General features: G+C 41.1%; 1 protein-coding gene across 4 annotated transcripts; it reads right to left on the bottom strand.

Moving 5' to 3' along the window:
• Nucleotides 1-168: 168 nt before the first annotated feature.
• LOC139537139 (55 kDa erythrocyte membrane protein-like) lies at nt 169-20,298 on the bottom strand. Of its 4 annotated transcripts, XM_071338090.1 has the most exons (13): nt 11,461-11,552; nt 11,037-11,065; nt 7,290-7,418; nt 7,110-7,188; nt 6,846-6,931; nt 6,630-6,698; nt 3,418-3,635; nt 3,015-3,118; nt 2,798-2,878; nt 2,617-2,697; nt 2,325-2,527; nt 954-1,028; nt 169-801 (listed from the first exon to the last, which is right to left on the bottom strand). In XM_071338090.1, exons 3-13 carry the CDS (start codon nt 7,410-7,412, stop codon nt 625-627), a joined length of 1,296 nt encoding a protein of 431 aa, XP_071194191.1. In that variant the 5' UTR covers nt 7,413-7,418; nt 11,037-11,065; nt 11,461-11,552; the 3' UTR covers nt 169-624. The 4 variants fall into 4 exon arrangements, with proteins under 4 accessions (XP_071194191.1, XP_071194189.1, XP_071194190.1 ...); XM_071338088.1 differs by lacking the exons at nt 11,037-11,065; nt 11,461-11,552 and adding an exon at nt 19,924-20,298; XM_071338089.1 differs by lacking the exons at nt 11,037-11,065; nt 11,461-11,552 and adding an exon at nt 19,924-20,296 and having other exon boundaries at nt 3,418-3,614.
• Between the last annotated feature and the right edge of the window lie 1,197 nt (nt 20,299-21,495).

Below are 21,495 nucleotides of genomic sequence, written 5' to 3'. Positions count from 1 at the left end.
GGGGAGAGGTAGAATAATTGAGTTTCGTATTCAGAAGTACTTTTCACACCAACTGACGGTGAAACATGCCCAGTAATATGGTGTCGGGGGGAGATTGAATTCAGTTTGAACGTACCTTTCTGAGCGGAGACCATTTAATGAGGTCAACAAAATAATTCACGTAGAACACACGTTTTCCCTGTATTTTAATACATGACCATATTGACAATATAGTTATGTAACATTTCATGACACCCTGTTTACAATTCCACCCGAGATAAGGATACTGATGATGAAACCCTGTCAGGTAAAGTGGTGTTAAGTTCACAGTAGTGGTCCTCTATGCATTAACATGCTAATAATCAGCTGCAGTCATATGGCACCCATCATTCGGCACCTGAAAAGCCAGAAGCACTAAGATCTTACAAACATGTAAAATATCCCTTTGTGGTGAGCTTCATTCTACTTTCTGAAATAAAATGGTATCTTCTGTATTGCTTTTTTTTTAATGCACTTGTGCAAAACTTATTGACAGTAACCATGGCGATTAGCTGCTACCCAAACCTTGTGGTGTATCAGTAATGCGTGGCCAGGTCTTGTGTTATTAAAACAGTTTTGTTAGACTGTTCTTCAGGGGGACACGGGTCAGTAGACCCAGGAAACCGGCACCCATTGTGGGGTGGAAGTGGCTTGTTCTATGGCCGCCTCCACTCCTTTCACACTCTCATCAACATCGTTGTTAACCAGCAGCACGTCAAAGAAGTGTCTGTAGGTGGAGTGGATGGCATCCGACTCCTTCTGGATCGACAGCACAGCTTCCGACTACAAGACAAGGGATAGATGTTTCAGACTCCTGAGAGTTTCATTACTTATTAGAAAGGTTGATATGGTATAAATGGTTGGAGAGGTGCATTTTGAAAGGTGATCAACAAATAGCCAAAATTCCTGGATGTAACGAATGCGCAGTAGTGTACCTGGGTAGCTGAGTTGGTAGGTGCAATGAACACCACTAGAGGTGCAAAGTCTGCCGTCCGCAAGAGTTTCAATGTCTTGATAACAAGAAAAAATAAGCACCATGTTATTCATCTGACAAATTAATTGCAATGCTAACCAACAGTTTTTTAGTGTTTTTTTAAATACACATAAAAAGTATGTGGACACCCCTTCAAATTAGTGGATTCAACTATTTCAGCCACACCCTTTGCTGACAGGTGTATAAAATTGAGCACACAGCCATGCAATCTCCATAGACAAACATTTGCAGTAGAATGGACTTACTGAAGAGCTCAGTGACTATCAACACGGCACTGTCAGATAGGATGCCAACAAGTCAGTTTATCAAATTTCTGCCCTGCTAGAGCTTCCCCAGTCAACTGTAAGTGCTGTTATTGTGAAATGGAAATGTCTAGGAGCAACAACAGCTCAGCTGCGAAGTGGTAGGCCACACAAGCTCACAGAACGGGACCACCGAGTGCTGAAGAGCGTAAAAGTTGTCTGTCGGTAGAAACACTCAATACCCGAGTTCCACATTTCCTCTGGAAGCAACGTCAGCACAATAACTGTTCATCGGGAGCTTCATGAAATGGGTTTCTATGGCCGATCAGCCGCACCCAAGCCTAAGATCATCATGCGCAATGCCAAGCGTCGGCTGGAGTGGTGTAAAACTCGCCGCCATTGGACTCTGGAGTGATGAATCACACTTCACCATCTGGCAGTCCGACGGACTAATCTGGGTTTGGTGGATGCCAGGAGAAAGCTATCTACCCCAATGCATAGTGTCAACTGTAAAGTTTAGTGAAGGAGGAATAATGGTCTGGGGCTGTTTTTCATGGTTTGGGCTAGGCCCCTTAGTTCCAGTGAAGGGAAATCAACACTACAGCATGCAATGACATTCTAGACGATTCTGTGCTTCCAACTTTGTGGCAACAGTTCAGGGAAGGCCCGTTCCTGTTTCAGCATGACAATACCCCCGAGCACAAAGCGAGGTCCATACAGAAATGGTTTGTTGAGATCGGTGTGGAAGAACTTGACTGGCCTGCACAGAGCCCTGACCTCAACTCCATCGAACACCTTTGGGATGAATTGGAATGCCGACTGCGAGCCAGGCCTAATCGCCCAACATCAGTGCCCGACCTCACTAATGCTTTTGTGGCTGAATGGAAGCAAGTCCCCACAGCAATGTTCCCACTTCTAGTGGAAACCCTTCCCAGAAGAGTGGAGGCTGTTATAGCAGCAAAGAGGGGACCAACTCCATATTAATGCCCATGATTTTGGAATGACATATTCAATGAGTGGTGTCCACATACTTTTGGTCATGTGTAGTGTATATTAAGTTCTATGCTTACCTGTGGCTCCACATCGAGCAGGGCAATTTTTCCTTGCTCATGGATCTTCTGGATAGTCTCCATTTTGGTTCCAAACATGAACCCCTGGAAGCTGCCATACTCCAGCAGCTCATTCCCAGTGATGCACTTGGTCATGGCGTCGTTGGAGATGAAGTAGTACTCCTGCCCGTTCTCCTCGTCCTTACGTGGGGGTCTGGTGGTGTCTGTTGTTTGGATCGAGCCCCAGTTAATGCAGGTTGGTGGATTTGGCAAAACCAGACAGAAGATCATTAGAAGTAAACGTCATACTCACGTGGTGCGGGGTAGGCAAACTTCTCTGGGTATTTGGTCAGCAACGAGCTTTTGATATGGCTCCTTCCTACACCTGGTGCACCTGCAAAGAGAGATTACAGAAGGCCAAGGGAGGTTAATATACTCACTTTTATTGTGATTTCAATTCGTTTTATGGCAGGCAGGTCACATAGGGAGCTTACCAATAAGCACCAAGGTTTTTCTGCTGAAGGCAGGGAGCCGGACAACCTCTTCATAAGAAATCACGTCCAACTGGTCAAAGACTAACAAAAGGGAGAAAATAATGCATGGGTGGTTTAGGGATCTAAAAGCACAAAGCATTGTAGAATACATTATACATGTAGTTAGTATAGGTAGTTCTCAAGACTGTATTGGGTATAAACAAATAACAAGTGTTACTAGAGCTGTGCTTGGCCAGATACTTGTCTTTGCACTTCTTCTTCTTTCCAAAGGGGCTGCAGGATTGGGTGCCCTCTGTGGCCTTGCTTTTACTTGCCACCCGCCTGGAGCAGAGGAGAGACTTGGGGTTACTCACACACTGAAAACCTACTCTCACCTACAATCCATACAACGTTTTTAACTATAACACATTACCGCTATATTATTTTGAGCAAAGTGATCTTTCTTTTTTGGTTTAGAGCAAAGTGTGTTTTTCAGCGTCTGATGTTTTTGTTCAGGTTAGGATCAGCTGATCCTAATGATTGCAGTACTTCAGATCCCAGGACTTTAGAGCAACTTTGAGGCAAAAGATTTTTTACGAGTAATCAGAAGTGGATGGACTACTCTACTTTGCGGATCATACCATTCTTGAAGTTCTGGGGAGGGGATGATTCCAGCAAAGTCGGCGGTAGAGATGTCCACCTTGCCTTGCCACCAGTTTGGATCATGCTTGTTGATGATCTGAATGATGTCGCCCGTTTTGAACTTCAGCCCTGCTTCTTTGCATGGGATGAGGTCATCCTTGGCAGGGTCGTAGTCAAACTGAGCCCTCATGTACGTCTGTTGAGTAACACAGAACAGCTGCACACACAGAGATGGCTGAGAGGACATGATCTCCTTTCTGGGAATTGGGCAAAACATTTAGGAATATGTGTATTGCGGTTAATATGGTCTTTGCAATGATTTATAGCACTGCAGTTTCCAGCATATGGTAGAATCGTATATTACTCTAAAATAAGGAGATAGTGCTGTGGCTTAAATGAAACTTACCTGTCTCAACAGCATCCTAGATGTTAGAGTTAGTTAGTAATCTATCAGTTAATGAGTCACAAATGCTTCCCATGGTATTATGCTCTCTGACGCAACACACAGAGGACATAGTACCATCCACAGGAGTGATTTGGGCTCCAAATTTGGATTAGTATCTATCAATGGGCAAAAAGCTTTACATTAGACTGCCATCGCTGACCATACTACTCGAGCAGTTATCATAATGCCTGGACATGCTTCTTTTATTCAGAAATTGACAAACATGACTTTGGTTGAAGGGTTTGTCATTATGTTGTATAACACGGTTTTTCAATTAGTTCACATTTAAAATGAAACTCATATCTCGAAATGTTTCATCATTTTAGGTTGTAAGGCAGAACAATCATTATCCACTGCCATAAATTGGGGGAGATGTGATGGCATAATGTGACCAGCAGATGGCAGAGTGAATGAAAAGTTGAACACTACCAATGTGTTTCAGTTCAGTTCGCCAGTCTAACATGAGTGATGATCTGTATATCGGGCCACTAGTGGAATCTAATGATTGTATAGTCACCTGTGTCTTTCATTGGCTTAAGGGGAGGATTCGCCTGACAAAGAACAAACTCTATTTAATAAAGAGGATTTGGGAGAAGATATCATTGGAGGTACAGAAGGTACCGTATCAAAGATATGGTCACGTTTCAAGCATGGTATCGTAGAAAAATAACATTAACACTGTGTAACCCAGTTTATTTGTCTTATTACAATGGTGGTAGTGAATAATAATTCACCAATTTGCTGATAAGGTCAAAAGATAATAGGAACAGTATTTAGATTACGTTATAACACGTGAGCAGAGTAGGTTATGAGTCAATGGCACCAATAGGTGACTGAGGCCCTCTGTAATGACTGTCAACCTCTTGCAAACTAAAGGATGTACTATATATATATAAATATACAGTTGAAGTCGGAAGTTTACATACACCTTAGCCAAATACATTTAAACTCAGGTTTTCACAATTCCTGACATTTAATCCAAGTAAAAATTCCCTGTCAGTTAGGATCACCACTTTATTTTAAGAATGTAAAATGTCAGAATAATAGTAGAGAGAATTATTTATTTCAGCTTTTATTTCTTTCATCACATTCCCAGTGGGTCAGAAGTTTACATACACTCAATCAGCATTTGGCAGCATTGCCTTTAAATGGTTTAACTTGGGTCAAACATTTCGGGTAGCCTTCCACAAGCTTCCCACAATAAGTTGGGTGCATTTTGGCCCATTCCTCCTGACAGAGCTGGTGTAACTGAGTCAGGTTTGTAGGCCTCCTTGCTCGCACACGCTTTTTCAGTTCTGCTCACATATTTTCTATGGGATTGAGGTCAGGGCTTTGTGATGGCCACTCCAATACCTTGACTTTGTTGTCCTTAAGCCATTTTGCCACAACTTTAGAAGTATGCTTGGGGTTATTGTCCATTTGGAAGACCCATTTGCGACCAAGCTTTAACTTCCTGACTGATGTCCTGAAATGTTGCTTCAATATATCAAATCCACATAATTTTCCTGCCTCATGATGCCATCTACTTTGTGATGTGCACCAGTCCCTCCTGCATCAAAGCACCCCCACAACATGATGCTGCCACCGCCATGCTTCACGGTTGGGATGGTGTTCTTTGGCTTGCAAGACTCCCCCTTTTTCCTCCAAACACAACGATGGTCATTATGGCCAAACAGTTCTATTTTTGTTTCATCAGACCAGAGGATATTTCTTCAAAAAGTAAGATCTTTGTCCCCATGTGCAGTTGCAAACCGTAGTCTGGCTTTTTTATGGCAGGTTTGGAGCAGTGGCTTCTTCCTTGCTGAGCGGCCTTTCAGCTTATGTCGATATAGGACTCGTTTTAGTGTGGATATAGATACTTTTGTAACTGTTTCCTCCAGTATCTTCACAAGGTCCTTTGCTGTTGTTCTGAGATTGATTTGCACTTTTCGCACCAATGTACATTCATCTCTAGGAGACAGAACGTGTCTCCTTCCTGAGCGGTATGACGGCTGCGTGGTCCCATGGTGTTTATACTTGCATACTATTGTTTGTACAGATGAACGTGGTACCTTCAGGCGTTTGGAAATTGCTCCCAAGGATGAACCAGACTTGTGGAGGTCTACAATTTTATTTCTGAGGTCTTGGCTGATTTCTTTTGATTTTACTATGATGTCAAGCAAGGAGGCACTGAGTTTGAAGGTAGGCCTTGAAATACATCCACAGACACACATCCAATTGACTCAAATGATGTCAATTAGCCTATCAGAAGCTTCTAAAGCCATGACATAATTTTCTGGAATTTTCCAAGCTATTTAAAGGCACAGTCAACTTAGTGTATGTAAACTTGTGACCCATTGGAATTGTGATACAGTGAATTATAAGTGAAATAATCTGTCTGTAAACAGTTGTTGGAAAAATGACTTGTGTCATGCACAAAGTAGATGTCCTAACCGACTTGCCAAAACTATAGTTTGTTAACAAGAAATGTGTGGAGTGGTTGAAAAACAAGTTTTAATGACTCCAACCTAAGTGTATGTAAACTTCCGACTTCAACTGTACCTGCAGTATTTCTCTGATGAAATAATTTGGGATATCATGGCAGAACTAGTCTAACAATGAGCATAACGCTGCTTGAATAGTAACCATTTCTTTGATTATGCATGCATTTGAAATTTGACTTAAGGGTGAAAATTTAAAAAAAAAAATCAGTCCAGATAGTGATTATAGCCAAGTCCATTCAGAAACGGGAAGTGTGCACATTCATCGGGTCATTTATTGGCTTACCTCACACACAAGAGAGCACCTTGGCTGGTTGGGGATGATTTTCATTGTGACTACTCCGCTGGTATCTTTCTGTAATGGAGGATGGCAACCATTTTACTTACACTCCACACTATCAAAACTAGGATTGTGAGATTGCAACATGTCACCCATTCTCTCAGGGGCAGAATGCGCTTCAGCATATTTTTCTTTGTTAAAATAGAGACAGTAGGGACTCACCAAGATCTTTTGTAGCTGGTCGACAGATTGGTTGGCCACACTCGTTCCATTGATCTCTGCTATTTCATCCCCTTCATGTAGGGAACCTGGAGAAGGACAGGAAATAATCAGCACTGGTACAGAATAACCAGTATGGCCACAGAGAGTTATCAGGCAAATAACCAATGTCTATTTTCCATACAAGTATGGGGATAATGTTGCTGTTCTAATACAAATTCATTCCAATCACTTCAGTATGTTCGTCGATGTGGTTGAGTTCTGTACCTTGTCTATGTATCATTCCCCCATGTAATATTCTGGCCACAGTGCACTTCTGTTTTCCATTACATTTCAGAGTCACCCCCTAAAGGCAAAAAAAACATGAAAACAGCGAAAGGGGAGAGAAAGACAGAAAGGGAGTAAGCGAGACATAAAAAGAGAGGAATTGGCATCTGAATGATTTACCATGGGCTCTGAGGGATTTTTTTCAAACGCCACCTCACGCATCCTAGTTGGCTCAGTTCCGTTCATGTGACCAGCACTGCCGTTGGTGTATACTTCTGCTCCTTTTGTCTCATAGGCTGGCATAACCCCCTATGGGAAAACATATCAAGACTCCACATCAACAGGCACAGGAGATGGATTCATTGACAATAGGATACTGGGGTGAAAAACTCACTGTGAACACAACTGCAGTGTGCTCCTATACAACATGCAATTTTGGATTATCATCTTGACAAAATGTCATAATCCGTCCAAAACATCCACGTTTGCAGGGTTACTAGGTGTCAATGGTTGGCCCTATTTGTTTTAGAAATTGTGGAACAATGCAATCATGGAAAAGCCTTTTGACAATCTCATGCAAAGCACCCAAACAACTCAAAAGCATTGCCAGTTGCAGCAATACAGCTACAATGTTACATTTTTGTTTACTAGGAATACATAAATACATTGTAAATACAACGAGTTTAGCATTCTGATCATCTGACGTCAGATTATTTGAACATTGGCATTTCTAGTGGCATTATTAAAAGCTTTTTTCGGCTGTGTCCCAAGAGCCATGTTTAATTCGCAGTTTCAGCATCTGTTCAGGGTTGAAAATTAACTCCACATTTTCACCAGCTCATTAGGCAGGGACAACCCATATCCGCTGCTCTGGTTCACCTGCTAAAAGATTGCCATGGCTACGCCTGAGTGAGATCGTGTTTCGAAGAAAAGTATTGATATGAACAAACAAATCCCTCGTAAAGATTATGACATCCATTACAGCGACACATAGCAACCCTGGCCACTTGACTACTGTCTGGCTGCGAGAACACCGAGCTGTGTGTAATGTAACTCAAAGGAATGTGGCCTTTGCTGATGATCCCTCACCTCCACTCCACCCGTTCCATTTCAGCAATGTGCAAACCAGGTTTGATTGAATACAAGTACAAATGCCAAACGCTTAAGTACACCAAAGTGCTCTATGTGAATGACCTTTCTATGACCTTGAAATACCGCAGCAGCTAATTCAAAACAGGGATCCAAAAGTAGACCATGAAATTATTTAAAGCAGATGGGAGCCTTTCCTTTCCTTAACTCCACACATGGAGAGGATAATAGAAGAAGACCGGTCCAGATGGGACCTCCCGTGGGATTTAGCCTGCTCTGTTGTGCGGATGTCCCTCCATTACACATAGTGCGGCACAAGCTTTTATCACACTACCTAATTCACTTTTACTGCTCTCACCCCCAAACCCATGGGCATTATCACATTGCTAGCCCTGCCAGGGATGAGTAAAACCACTCAGGTGGACAGCCATCAGACTAATCTAGCCCCTGACTGTTCTCTACATGGACCCCTGGGTGACAAAGGTTACTTACCACCTGTAAGGTGCAGTAATGGAATTAAGCCTCCTACACTCCCTGATGGAACATGCTGCCAGCTCCAGCGGTGTGAGTTTGTGTAATGCGAGCTCTGTGGCTTGAGAGACGCTATCTAACGTTGATAAGTTTGAGTATCTTGCAACAGATAACTGCAAGTGTTATTGTCCCTTCAATGTTAACGATCTTAAGCTCTATGGGGGACATGGAACGTAATAATATTAGTTCAGAGAAATCCCATGGTGCCTTTGTCAACCACGTAAACAACTTCTCTTTTTAGATGAGCTAATCATTTGTTCAATGTGCTTGACCACATCACACTGACACAAGTTCATTCGCAATGACTCTGATAGCTTTGTTTTGTTTCCACAATTATCCGCTCACCCAAAAATAATTAGGCCTATAAGAAGGGGGTAATCTGTCATAGTTCTGTATAAGAATAGGAATCAATACACCAGTAGTCTTGTCTAGTGTAGTCAGATCCACTGGCTAAAGAACGGATGATGGCAGTGATGTCTTTGAGGGAAAACAACAAGGCCATAAAAAATGACTAACAACTCCAATGGCATCATATTTTCACAAAGCAATTTTCCTTTATCTTATCGGTTTTAGTCTCTCCTTGTCCCTTGTAACCGAGTGGGTTATCATTAGAGTGTGTGTTCTATGTGCAACAATGGCATATTATATTATTGAAAATCGTGTGGAGGTTTTAGGACAAGGTCTATTATGTCTATTTCTTTGCTCACCAACCCCTAAAAAAAACTCCTAAAGTTGTCTGCCTCGGAGGAACCACGAGGACAGATGGATTTTCAACAAAGATGGAAAGCAAACTGTCAAACTTGTTACCGCTGTTACTTACAACCTGACCCTTCACTCAACCACTTTGACTGGGTCTAAAAATGCATTGTAGTCAGGCCATTAGCCGAAGAACAACCAGTTTGATGTTTGTCTGTTTTCCCCATTTAAGGAGGACCCGTGTACACTCTGTACACTATCTCACTATGCACACGCCCAGGCTCAAACAAACTGGTTGTGGGGAGCCTTGAGAAAAATGCTGAGGTAGGGAAAATTAACCCTGATCCTGACCATACCTTCCCTGACTGAGAATGACAAAAGGATACTGTCAAAGCTTGAACAAAGGCCCAGGGGGGGCTAATCATGCAGAGTTTCCTCTTGTATGGGAGATTCCTCTTCTCTACGGGGGATACATTCCCGGAAACGCAGCAAGGTCAACCACACACATACACTAGGCTTCAACACCATGTGGACTAGTCTGCAGTGTTCCAGTAAAAGCCTAGAAGGGTCTTGTGGTCAATGTGAGTAAACAAGTTGTTTACTCTGCAACATAATACTGATATTACAGGAGACCAGTACCAGGAGTGTAGAAATAGTGTCTGTCATAACACATCAACACATCATTGTAGTGGAACACTCTTCAAACTGGATCCAAGGTAAACACTGATGAAATGACATCCCCATAGGGCCATAGAGTGCAGTATGCTGCATGTTTACCAAGACGGGCATGTCCTGGCCTGTTTTGAAAGAAACTGGTAAGGGACACATCACATAGTTTCATCATCATACAGGCAAAAAGGTTGAAGTTCATTAATCATATTGTTCAGCACACAGGACTAAGTCATAAAAAGACAGGCTCACCCAGTCTTCAATAAATCCCCCTACAAAGTGCTGACCGTGGTTGGACTGCGAAGGAAGTCACATGTCCAAAGGAAACTGCCAGACTTTGGTCTAAAGGGTAACTGGTGTCATCTGGATAATGAATATCTTTAATAGCAGAAAACAGCCGAGGTCAGCTGAAGAACACACAGCACATGCATTTCTTGAACAAGCTTACTAGAAAGTTGAAAAACGTTCCATTTTTGTTTTAATGATGACTCGGGCATACTTGGTTCCCACTATTACAAGCCGACCTTGATGAACTGTCTGCCTACTGGGCCGTGAATTCAAGGTCAGCTTTGTATAATTGATGAGCACTAGTTTTCCTGAAACCTTTTTTGGAACTTCTCCAAAAGGGGAACCAAGGGTTTTTAACAAGATCCCTTTTCTGTAGTCACAGCCAAGAATGAAAAAGGTGTGGGTCTAAAGTTTGGCTGTCAAACATACAACCCGCAGGTGGTTGGAGTAAAAAAAGTATATATATGTTATATATAACTCAGTATACTTTAAAATGACTATCTTGCTGATTTTCAGTGCGGCCCCCCGGACCTCGTTGAAGACCGAATGCGGCTCCCGGGGGAAAATGAGTTTGACACCCCTGGTCTAAAGTGAGACAGAAAAGGTTGAGCTGACAGCCTTTTAATACCCAATACAGTTTGAAAGTTACTTTACCAAGTGAGTTATCAACAGTCCAGTTAGAGCTAATTGGCCCAGCGTCGTCCGGGTTAGAGGAGGGTTCGGCCGTCATTGTAAAATAAGAATTTGTTGTTAACTGACTTGCCTAGTTAAATAAAGGTTAAATAAATACAATTCCAAAAGAGTCCTGTTACTATGTCATGTGAAATACAAAACTCGTTATGCTGTTAGAGTCAAATTAGGCAAGCACCCACTGTAGATATTATCAGTTTGACAGTAAACAAAGAGGGTAATCCTCCTCAACAGGTAACACAGTTTAACTATAGCATTATTAAAAGTTTACAGCCGCTCATGGTATAATCCCTCCCAATGTCGTTTTAGCAGAGTAAACATTCTCAATAATCTTCTTTATCTCATAATGATGAACTAGTGAACAGGACTCAGAAATACCGAATTATACCCTATCTAAAAAAGGCTCCAAAGTGCCAGGGTGGATTCAACTGCGGAGGTCCTTGGCACTCCCAGTCTCCCAGAAGAAAAACACTATGTTCTTCTGTGGCTTCCTACTTCCACTGCACTGAGCAGTGTCAGATTACGAGGTGGGCTGGGGGAGGGTCGCAGAGTCAAAGAAAAACAATCTGGTCTTGAAGCCTTTGGGTGTTTTGTACATGTGATTTCCTAGTTGTCATTGGTGTTGACCCCTGACCTCAGTGTGTGAACAGCAGACCTCTGGGAGTTGTAGTCATCCACCAGTGATGGAAGCTTGGTTATTGATGACTATTTATGACTCCCCGATAAAATAAATGTTAAATACATTTTAAAAATTGAAGTGGGGAGGGGAGTGGTGTCAAAAACAACAGAGACTAAGGGCCATGTTTTGAATCAACATTACAACACAGCTATAGGGCTAAGTGTTGTGTGCTCTTTCATCCATCTGTGGTTCCCATCACCTAATCCAGTGATGATAACATTCATTTGTTATGTTGGAATGTAGGATATTTTTGTATTCATTTAGATAAGAAATGAACAGGAGGAATTACACCGGGTGCTGTGAATATGGCTGTGAATACACAATTTGAAAGACATCGTGTTCCAGTGAAACAGCAACAACACAAGATTGCTAGACAAATAGTTCAAGGTACAAACTGGATCTAATGTCTCTATAATCAAACCCTCCCAAACATACCAGGGCTAGGTTAGGGTAGATTTCTAACCAATAGACTAAGAACTATTGATCCACAAGACCTTGCAGGGCCACAGCGGAAAGGCTGCGTTTACACAGGCGGCACAATTCGGATCTTTTGCCACTACTTGGTCTTTTGACCAATCAGATCAGCTCTTTGGCCAATAATTGGGCAAAGGATCAGAATTGGGCTGCCTGTGTAAACACAGCCTAAGGCAGCACATATCTGTGAGCCCCTCCCTATATCTTAACATAAATGCTACAATAAATGGCATTCAAAATATAGAAGAAAATATGAGACAAGTTTCTGCCTACACTCACATATTGCTGTAGGCATTTTGTTTAGTCAAGCTCATGTTGGATGAGTCCCACTTCACAATAAGTGTTGCTAAAACATACAGTATGTATTTATATTGTAATTACAACTACAGGTACAGTGTAAAGTAGTGTGGTTGGCAGTCATTGTTACATAGTACTTATTATGTAGAATACACAGTTAACAAATGTAATGCATAATCATTTTGTAATCACACAACCCGCAAGCAGGTACCATCATTTGAAGAAAGCTTGATATAAAAAGCAGAGCAACATTATTCATGAGGACATGTTTTTTGGTTCAATGAGAGGATGAGAGCATGGAAAATAACACAAGCACATCCGCAATGTTCTAGTGTCTATCTGTCCCTGTTTTAACTGCACCGATGAGACAAGGGTTTAGGATGGGAGACATCGTGCATTAGGCAGACATTGCTGTGTGTCTATTTATAGAAAGCTGCAGTTCTTTAGCCTGGAAGATTAGGCTAGTGTCCAGTGAAACATGACTCAGCTTATGTAGTCTGCACACTCCAGGCAGCTAGCACATACAGGAAGCCTTATTCAGACACAAGCAACACACACACACAAAGAATGAGACACCAGCACTCATCTCTATGATATTCTTAAGATATTAGTTTGCCTCCTCAAAGCAGATGTGATCCTGACTTGGCGACAGTCCAGATCTCACAATAGATGATGATTTCACATTTCAGCTTCTCCCTGAGGTACTGCTGCACCAGGTTATTGCACCCGTTGCTGATGTCAGGGAAAAGTCTCCATGCAAGGCTTCCCCTTACCATGTCAAAGTTGCTACTTCCAAGTCCTTGTTGGAAGTGTCATGGCTTCTTTCGAACTTAATTGCCTGGCTTACTCTATCACTCATTAGCTCCTTCCCTGATCAAGCAGAGTATTTTAACCCGTCATTCCACTTCAATAGAGGGGTGACACCATAGAGATCCTATTAAATTACTAGAGGCATGTGATATAACAGAAATTGTGTAATAGAAAATATTGTCACCACAAAATATTGTTGTATAATTATAAATACATTTCATACGGGTTTTATACAAATTATCTGTATAAATAGCCTCTAAAATATATATGCAAACAGACCATAAACATCAAAATGTTTGTTTTCTTGGAATGCTGTGAGTGTTACAATGTCAGTACAATGTCAGTACAATGTCAGTATGACCCATTCCTCAAGTAAATCCCCTCAAACTCCAGGCAGTAAAGGCGCTGCTGTGCACCTTAGCCTTAATCCTCTGAAACTGGCGAGGCCTATTGTACAATCATCACATACCAAGAAATCCCCACTTGAGACAGACAAAGGACAACCTCCTGCTTGCATCTAATAGGTACACCTGGCTCGGCATTTTTCCCAAGCAAGCAAACAAAGACAAGGACATGGGACCAATGGGACTGAGGGGATTAACGGTCTACTATAGTTATGCCTCATCAAGACGCTGATAGCATTAAGCCCTCCTCACCTGTGGGGTCAAAGGTCCATGGTGAAATGTGTGGTTGGAATGGGAGCATACTACTACTGTAAGACCCTTACATGACATACGGAATTCTTTCACGAATAATTAAGAAGACAGACGAAAATCCATATTAAAACACCCAGAGCAGCTGCCTGCATCCTTTGATGTTATTGACGCTCAGAGACGTTTCTAGCATTTTGGGGGCCCTAAGAAAGATTTGGTTGGGGGGCCCCCCCACCTCACCGTCCAAACATTTTAGTCGCCCCCCTCTTGGCGGAGGTGAGAAAATTTTGCAGTTTTAAAATACATTTCATGAGATTCTATTCATTTTCCCATGGGGTTGAGAGAAACATTTTGCAGTTTTAAAATACATTTCATGAGATTCTATTCATTTTCCCATGGGGTTGAGAGAAACATTTTGCAGTTTGAAAGGAAATGTTCTGCAGTTCTATGCATTTTGCCATGCGATGGAGAGAACATTTTGCAGTTTTGAAACTAATTGCCTGCAATTCTACACATTTTTCCATGACTCATGCCATGTTCATATGATATCTGCGTGTGAAAAACCAATGGGGGCCCCCTGGAGGTCAGAGCCCTTAGGCACACAAGGTGCCTGGTCAGTAATTTGGCCGTAATTACTACAAGGTTTAGATAGCTAGCTAGACTAACTTACCTAGCAATCTATAAAATGTTAGCTGACATGGGCTAATTGAGTGACTGTCGGTGACTGACAAAACAAGAGGAAAACATACACATTTGGTGCTTTTCCATTGAGATTTACCCCCAGACCAGTGGGACGCCAATGTTTTAAGTTAATGTGTATAAGCTCTAGAGTTGTTGCGTTTCCATCAGTAGTGTGACACTTGAAGTGGAACTGACAGCATGTTATCAACATGGAATCGTACTCAAATCTGTTCATATACACCCCCAGGAAGAATATGACACCTTTTATGTTCATTTTCAGACAAGCAAGCACTTAGATATGGTCATTTTCACGTTTTCGTAAATTCATAGAATGTTTGGGAATGACGTAGAGTAAGACATTTGTGGAAATTCTATAGCAATAAAATGTGGCAAAGCGGCCGTGCATTCGGACAATTAATAGGCACTGCAGTAAATAAAACCTAATAAAAACATCTGTCTTGTCCAGCACCAGAGTCTACGCAGACCGGTGCGCCATAGCCAATCAGAGCTACAGCAGGACTATATGTAAATAAGCCACTTGCCACACGGGCCTGGCATCATTCACTTTGAACTGGACTGTGTGTTTACAGGCAGTAGCAACAATGCGACTTTAGATCATTAGAACGCATTTGAATGGATTTCTGCAAATATGTACAGTAAATACCACGAGAGTCCTCTTACATTTGGGGACTTCACAGTCCTAGTGATCAAACAACCATGAAAAGGTAGGCTATCTCTCCCTAAGTTGCCAATGCATATCAACAACAACAAGATCAACAACTAATGCTAGCCAGAGCAAGATGAGCAAAAATCTAATTAGGGAACATTAGATAAAGTCTCTCAAACTTTTTCAGCCGGTTGACCATCAAAATTGCACTGATAAACGATGGGGAATTGTAGCCTGCTCGTCCATCTGCAGCTTGTAGTATTGGGCATTCTGGCTCTCACCAAAAAGAGCCGGCTCTTTTGGCTCCCAAATGGCTCTTTAAAAAAATATGTTTTGTATTTTTTCAAGTCAAACAGTTTGCGATAGTTTGACTACGATTGGTGTTAAAACAATTATAATTAAATTATTAAATGAAATCATACTCTACCTTAACCACAATGTATTTAAAAATGCATTGGTTTGTTATGAAAAAGAATGCTATTAAACATATGCATTTAAAGTATAACTGTTTAATGTATATAAACAAAGTGCATATAAATGCAACCATTCAAAACGAATACAATCTGAACAGCATAATAGAATATTGCACCATATCAAATAAAAAATAAATAACAATTTGCAAAACTGCAAAGTCTACTACAGCTAGCTTCACAGTTGGGTGCACAGTTCGCATATGCCGGTGTAGGTTGTGCGTAGAACCGGCTTTATATGAGATTTTGTTTTGGCAAATTCTACACTGTGCTCTAACATTGTCTACATTATTAAAATGCACCCAAATGCAACTGTGCTTCCGACTCATTTTCCAGCTGTTGTTTTCACAGCTGTCCTTCCTCCCTCTCCTCGGCTGCTAAGTGTGTGACTGTGAGTGAGTTGGCTCGGCCCTCCCTCACGCATATTTGGTTCATTGGTTGACACCGCATGTCTGATTGACAGGAACAACAGGTGAGGCTGTTAGTCTGAGCAGACCGTCAGAACGAATGTGTGAGCATTTAGGCCTATATTTTTTATTTATTTTTCCGTTCTTTGAATTAGTTCTTTCTATTAATTTAAATATTTTGATTATTCATATTCATATATTTTTTTAGAAATAGATTAGACTCTTCTGATATGCAAGCCGGCTCCCAACATTCACCTACAAGAGCTAGAGCCGACTCGTTCGCGAACAACCCATCACCAGCAGCTTGCCTGCCAATGCATGCTGGTCCCAACCCACGTTTTGACAACTCAATGGGAATTTGCCTGCCTGCCCACACATGCCAAATACATTTGATTGATAACTAAGAGATATGCTAACTGTGGATAACAGTTCTTCAAGTTCAGCATAGCTAGCTGGCAAAGTGATTCACATTTCTTTCTAGCTAACCAAATGACACTAGCATCTCTAGCTGTAGCCACTGAAAAAAACAATATGTTAGCTAGCTACACATAGACTACTTGTTTTAACAAAGAAACGTGCAACTGCGACCCAAACTGCCCATTGTTTTATTAAAATATGGCCTTTATAATGTCCACTCATGTACATAGGATGCTGTATATAGCATTTTAACATATTTAAACAATAGAAGAGATAAATTATATTGGTCCAGCCATTACTGCTATGCATGCAGATGTGCATAATATACTGTGGCCCTAATCAGAAAAGAATTTAATAACTCCAAATAACAAAAATGTAGCTATAGGTTGTCATAACATTTCAACTTAAAACATGTTTTTTTTATTCACTGACGCGAGCGCATCAGGCTGTAACTTCATAAAGTAGATGACTCTGTTGATTAATTTATACTCGCTTGTGACTTGTTGTGCAGCGCATCGCGGGCGGTATGATAGCGGGCCGAAATGAATTGACAACCCAAATCCTAGCACGGGCCAGATAGAAATGTGTCACGCCTTGTGTATGACAGGTGTGCTAGCCTATTAGCCACATTATGACTGACTTGTGATCATTGTCCTTGCTAGTTTGATTGTATTGACATTCCCAGCCTTAGTTACATTCGTCTGTTTTTGTACAAAATATTGAGTTATTGAAACTGAAACGGTGCATCCCGAATGGGTGGAGGCAGAAAACAATGTACCAGGCCAGCTGAGATTTACAGCCTTACAGCAATATTTTTGGGACTACCAAGAAATGTATAGGTGAATTATATGAATCATGCATTGAACTGCATCCATCTATTCTGCCAACAATGCCTTACTGTATGTCATAGATTTTTTTGTCAAACACAACCTATTTTTAAAACCACTTATAAAGTTGGTTTTGTAGCATGAACTGGGAATTGAATATTTTTGACTGATATTATGATTGTCTGTTTGTTTCATTTTTTAAAAAGTAGTTAAAACACTGTCAGTTCCACTTTAAGGCTTGTGGTGAGCAGAATCAACAACCTGTCCATCATTCAAGACTGTCGCTTTGTGAAAAGGTGTTACAGTAACTGTTCAGTGAAAACGTTCATATTCTGTTAACTCATACCCAAATAATGTTGTTCACTCATCCTATATTCGTATTTGTGGCAAAAGCATAAATTGGAGAAAAAAACACTGAAAAACCCCCACCTCAAACAGACATTTAAAAAATACTTGCTATTTCCTCATAGACGAAGATGTCATCCTTCTAAGGAAGATGAGCTGGCCAATCAGCGGTCTACTCACATTAATATTTTTAATGACCGGTATGTGCCCCCACCATTCTGTTGTTGGGGTACACCCACATCATTCCAACATAGAAAAGCTGCTTTTTAAAACTCCTTCGGGATCGGTGTCCCTTTCACGGGACGGTTGAGCTAACATAGGCTAATGCGATTAGCATGAGGTTGTAAGTAACAATAATATTTCCCAGGACATAGACATATCTGATATTGGCAGAAAGCTTCAATTCTGGTTAATCTAACTGCACTGTCCAATTTACAGTAGCTATTACAGTGAAAGAATACCATGCTATTGTTTGAAGAGAGTGCACAATTTTGAACATGAAAAGTTATTAATAAACAAATTAGGCACATTTGGGCAGTGTTGATACAAAATGTTAAACAGAAATGCAATGGTTCATTGGATCAGTCTAAAACTTTGCACATACACTGCTGCCAACGAGTGGCCAAAATCTAAATGGCACCTGGGCTGGAATAATACATTATGGCCTTTCTCCTGCATTTCAAAGATGATGGTACAAAGAAAATACAAACGTTTTTTCATCGTATGATCTTTTACCAGATCTATTGTGTTATATTCTCCTACATTCCTTTCACATTTCCACAAACTTCAAAGTGTTTCCTTTCAAATGGTACCTTTCTTCAGGGCCTGAGCTACAGGCAGTTAGATTTGGGTATGTTATTTTAGGCGAAAATTTAAAAAAGGGGGCAGATCCTACATACTTAATTACTATTTTTTGGAAGGAAAACTATTTCACTCTTACTGTAATTAATTATAGGTCATATTTCAAAGAATTCTGGAAATACTGGACAGTTACTTTAAAGTTGACAGTTATCCATTGTTATGTAAATGCCAGCTGAAAAGTACCCACGGCATTGCCTTGGCTCTAAGTTAGAGAAGGTCTGCCAGAGCCCTGGCCAAGTGAGACACGGGTAAAACACGGGTAAATCCTCAATGGAAATGTGCCAGTTGTGTATTCTACTATCCCAACAGTCAGTTGAGACTTCCTGGAGCCCGCTAGTGTCTGTGGGGCTCTAAGCGGCCGCTTATGTCGCTTATGCCTAGAAACGACAGTTGAAGATTATAACTGGAGCATAACACATTGTAGAATTCAGATGCTGTACATGATCACCATATGGACATGTCTAAACAAACATAATGAGGTAAAAGTAGTGTTAAAAACTACAGTAGGCATAGTAGGCCTATGCTGGCAATTAGTACCATCGTCAGTCCCCTCTTCTGAAAAATACATTCATCCATTATGTAGACATCACATGTTGGCCTACTTCCCCCTATTGCTGTGAAATGGTTAACCTGATTCTGCTAAGCTGTGTTTAAACTAACCAAATCAAATGTTGTTGGTCACATACACATATTTAGCAGGTATCCCAATTCTGATATTTTTTCCCACTCATTGATATTTTGACCATTCACAGCACATCTTTTTCAGAGCTTATCTAATTGGTCAAAAGACCAATTAGTGAAAAAAATATCAGAATTGGGCTGCCTGTCTAAACGCAGCCCTTGTGCCTGGTGTGTGGTTTCTGTTCCTTGTGGGAGAAATTGCAGAACTGAATCTTGCTTATTACCTGTCTGGAACAAACTACGATAGGATTTGACAATATATATATATATATATATATATATTAATAATATGTTTAATAATGTAGGCTATATATGAAAAACACAAAAAGCACATGAACACCAAGATGATCGTCTTAAACCGGATTTTACCAGCGCTGACCAGCGCATTAATATCCCCTGCGTCTTGAACTCCTGCAATGAATTAACAGACACATCTGTATAGCTTTTACGACATCACCAAGGAATGTACGTAGGCTATAGCCTACCAGACAGACATATAGGCCTACTGATGATCTGATTAAGACATATTTTCTATCATTTTAATGTTATGGCAATCGTATGAATGTATTGTAAACCGCTTACCTTTTCTGGCTTTGGTTTGTTTTGAAGCAGCTGCTCCAGGTACAGGTCGGAGAGGGCTGTTCGAGCACTGTTGACCCGCTCAAGTATGACAGCGGGTTCGTTTTTATTGGATTTTAATGTCATCTTTACTGGTTAGCAAAAAACAAAAGTGAACGTAATGCGCCCTTGTTCAAGGTCCTATTGTAGCAGAGAAGAGGAAATGAGTGACAGGGAACCTTGGCGGTCTGATATATTGCTATCCTGGGTTCAAGTCCGAGGTTCTGATCAATTCGGAGGTTGACTATAGTAGGCTAGGCTGCGAGGACACAGCTGACAAAGCAAGTAAACATCCGATTGCTAAAGGGGGCAGGCCCACTGCAGCTTCCTCAGTGGTAGAGCTGTTACGTGTTGCTGGCACAGTCAGGGGGTCATACCAAAAGTGGGGAACGCGCGCCGGAGAACTACGTGACGCGAGGCTTGAATAAAGGTGGTATTACAGCACCACTGGTTTTCAGCTGACCGCCATATAAAAACATGGGAAATGCCACACACCACTACAGCCTAGACCTAGAATATACTCAGAAATGGTGTTGTCCTCTAATCTATATGCAGTGCCATACAGCTGTCAAATAGGCTAGCCATATAATACATAGCTCTACAATATGAAAAATAGTAGCATAAACCAACCTGGACTCAGGGGTAGACTTAACATAGTAAATGTAAATCCGGGATACTCCAATTAGTATGATATGTTAGGTTTGTATGATATGTATTAATTTGTGATTTCCGTCATCCATTTCATATGATATGTTATGAATTACAATTCATATGATATGTTCCGAATTGCAATTCTTATGCTATGTTACGAATCGCAATTTGTACAATATGTTATGAAAATGTATGATATGTTATGATTTCCAATTTGTGGAAATGTTAGCTAGGTGGCTAAGTGGCTAACGTTATCTAGGTTAGGGGTTAAGGTTAGGGTTAGTGTTAGGAGTTAGGTTAAAGGGTTAAGGTAAGAGTTAGGGGAAAGATTAGCTAACATGCTAAGTAGTTGAAAGTAGCTAAAAAGTAGTAAATAGTTGCAAATGAGTGAACATGCTAAAGTTGTCTGTGATGAGATTCGTTTTTTTGACTAAAGTAACCTTCTGTCTTATATAACCATGCCAAATGTAACATATCATACTAATTTGAGTGTCCCGGATTTACATGTACTATGTTACATCTCGTCTATGAGACCAGGCTGCCTAAACATATGTGCCCCACACTAATATTTTTATTATTTAACCAGGCAAGTCAGTTAAGACAAATTCTTATTTTACAGTGACGGCCTACCCTGGCCAAACCCTCCCCTAACCCGGACGACGCTGGCCAATTGTGTGCCGCCCTGTGGGACTCCCGATCACAGCCGGTTGTGATACAGCCCGGGATCGAACCAGGGTCTGTAGTGACGCCTCTAGCACTGAGATGCAGTGCCTTAGACCGTGGCACCGATCGGGAGCTAAATAGTGTGATAAATAGATAAATAGACCGTATGATAAATAACTAAAGTGCCTTATGAAACCAAGATGCAGAATTTCATGTCTACCA

The sequence above is a fragment of the Salvelinus alpinus genome, chromosome 13 (assembly GCF_045679555.1).
Source record: "Salvelinus alpinus chromosome 13, SLU_Salpinus.1, whole genome shotgun sequence".
In the NCBI taxonomy this organism is placed as follows: Eukaryota; Metazoa; Chordata; class Actinopteri; order Salmoniformes; family Salmonidae; genus Salvelinus; species Salvelinus alpinus.
This window is presented reverse-complemented; position numbering and strand designations above follow the sequence as displayed.

Coding starts and splice junctions, on each gene's coding strand:
- LOC139537139 (XM_071338088.1), bottom strand. CDS start 20,046: ATGACATTAAAATCCAATAAAAACGAACCCGCTGTCATACTTGAGCGG. Junction 7,189..7,289: donor AAAATCCCTCAGAGCCCATG/GTAAATCATTCA, acceptor TTTTGCCTTTAG/GGGGTGACTCTGAAATGTAA. Junction 3,119..3,417: donor TCCCCAGAACTTCAAGAATG/GTATGATCCGCA, acceptor CCTCTGCTCCAG/GCGGGTGGCAAGTAAAAGCA.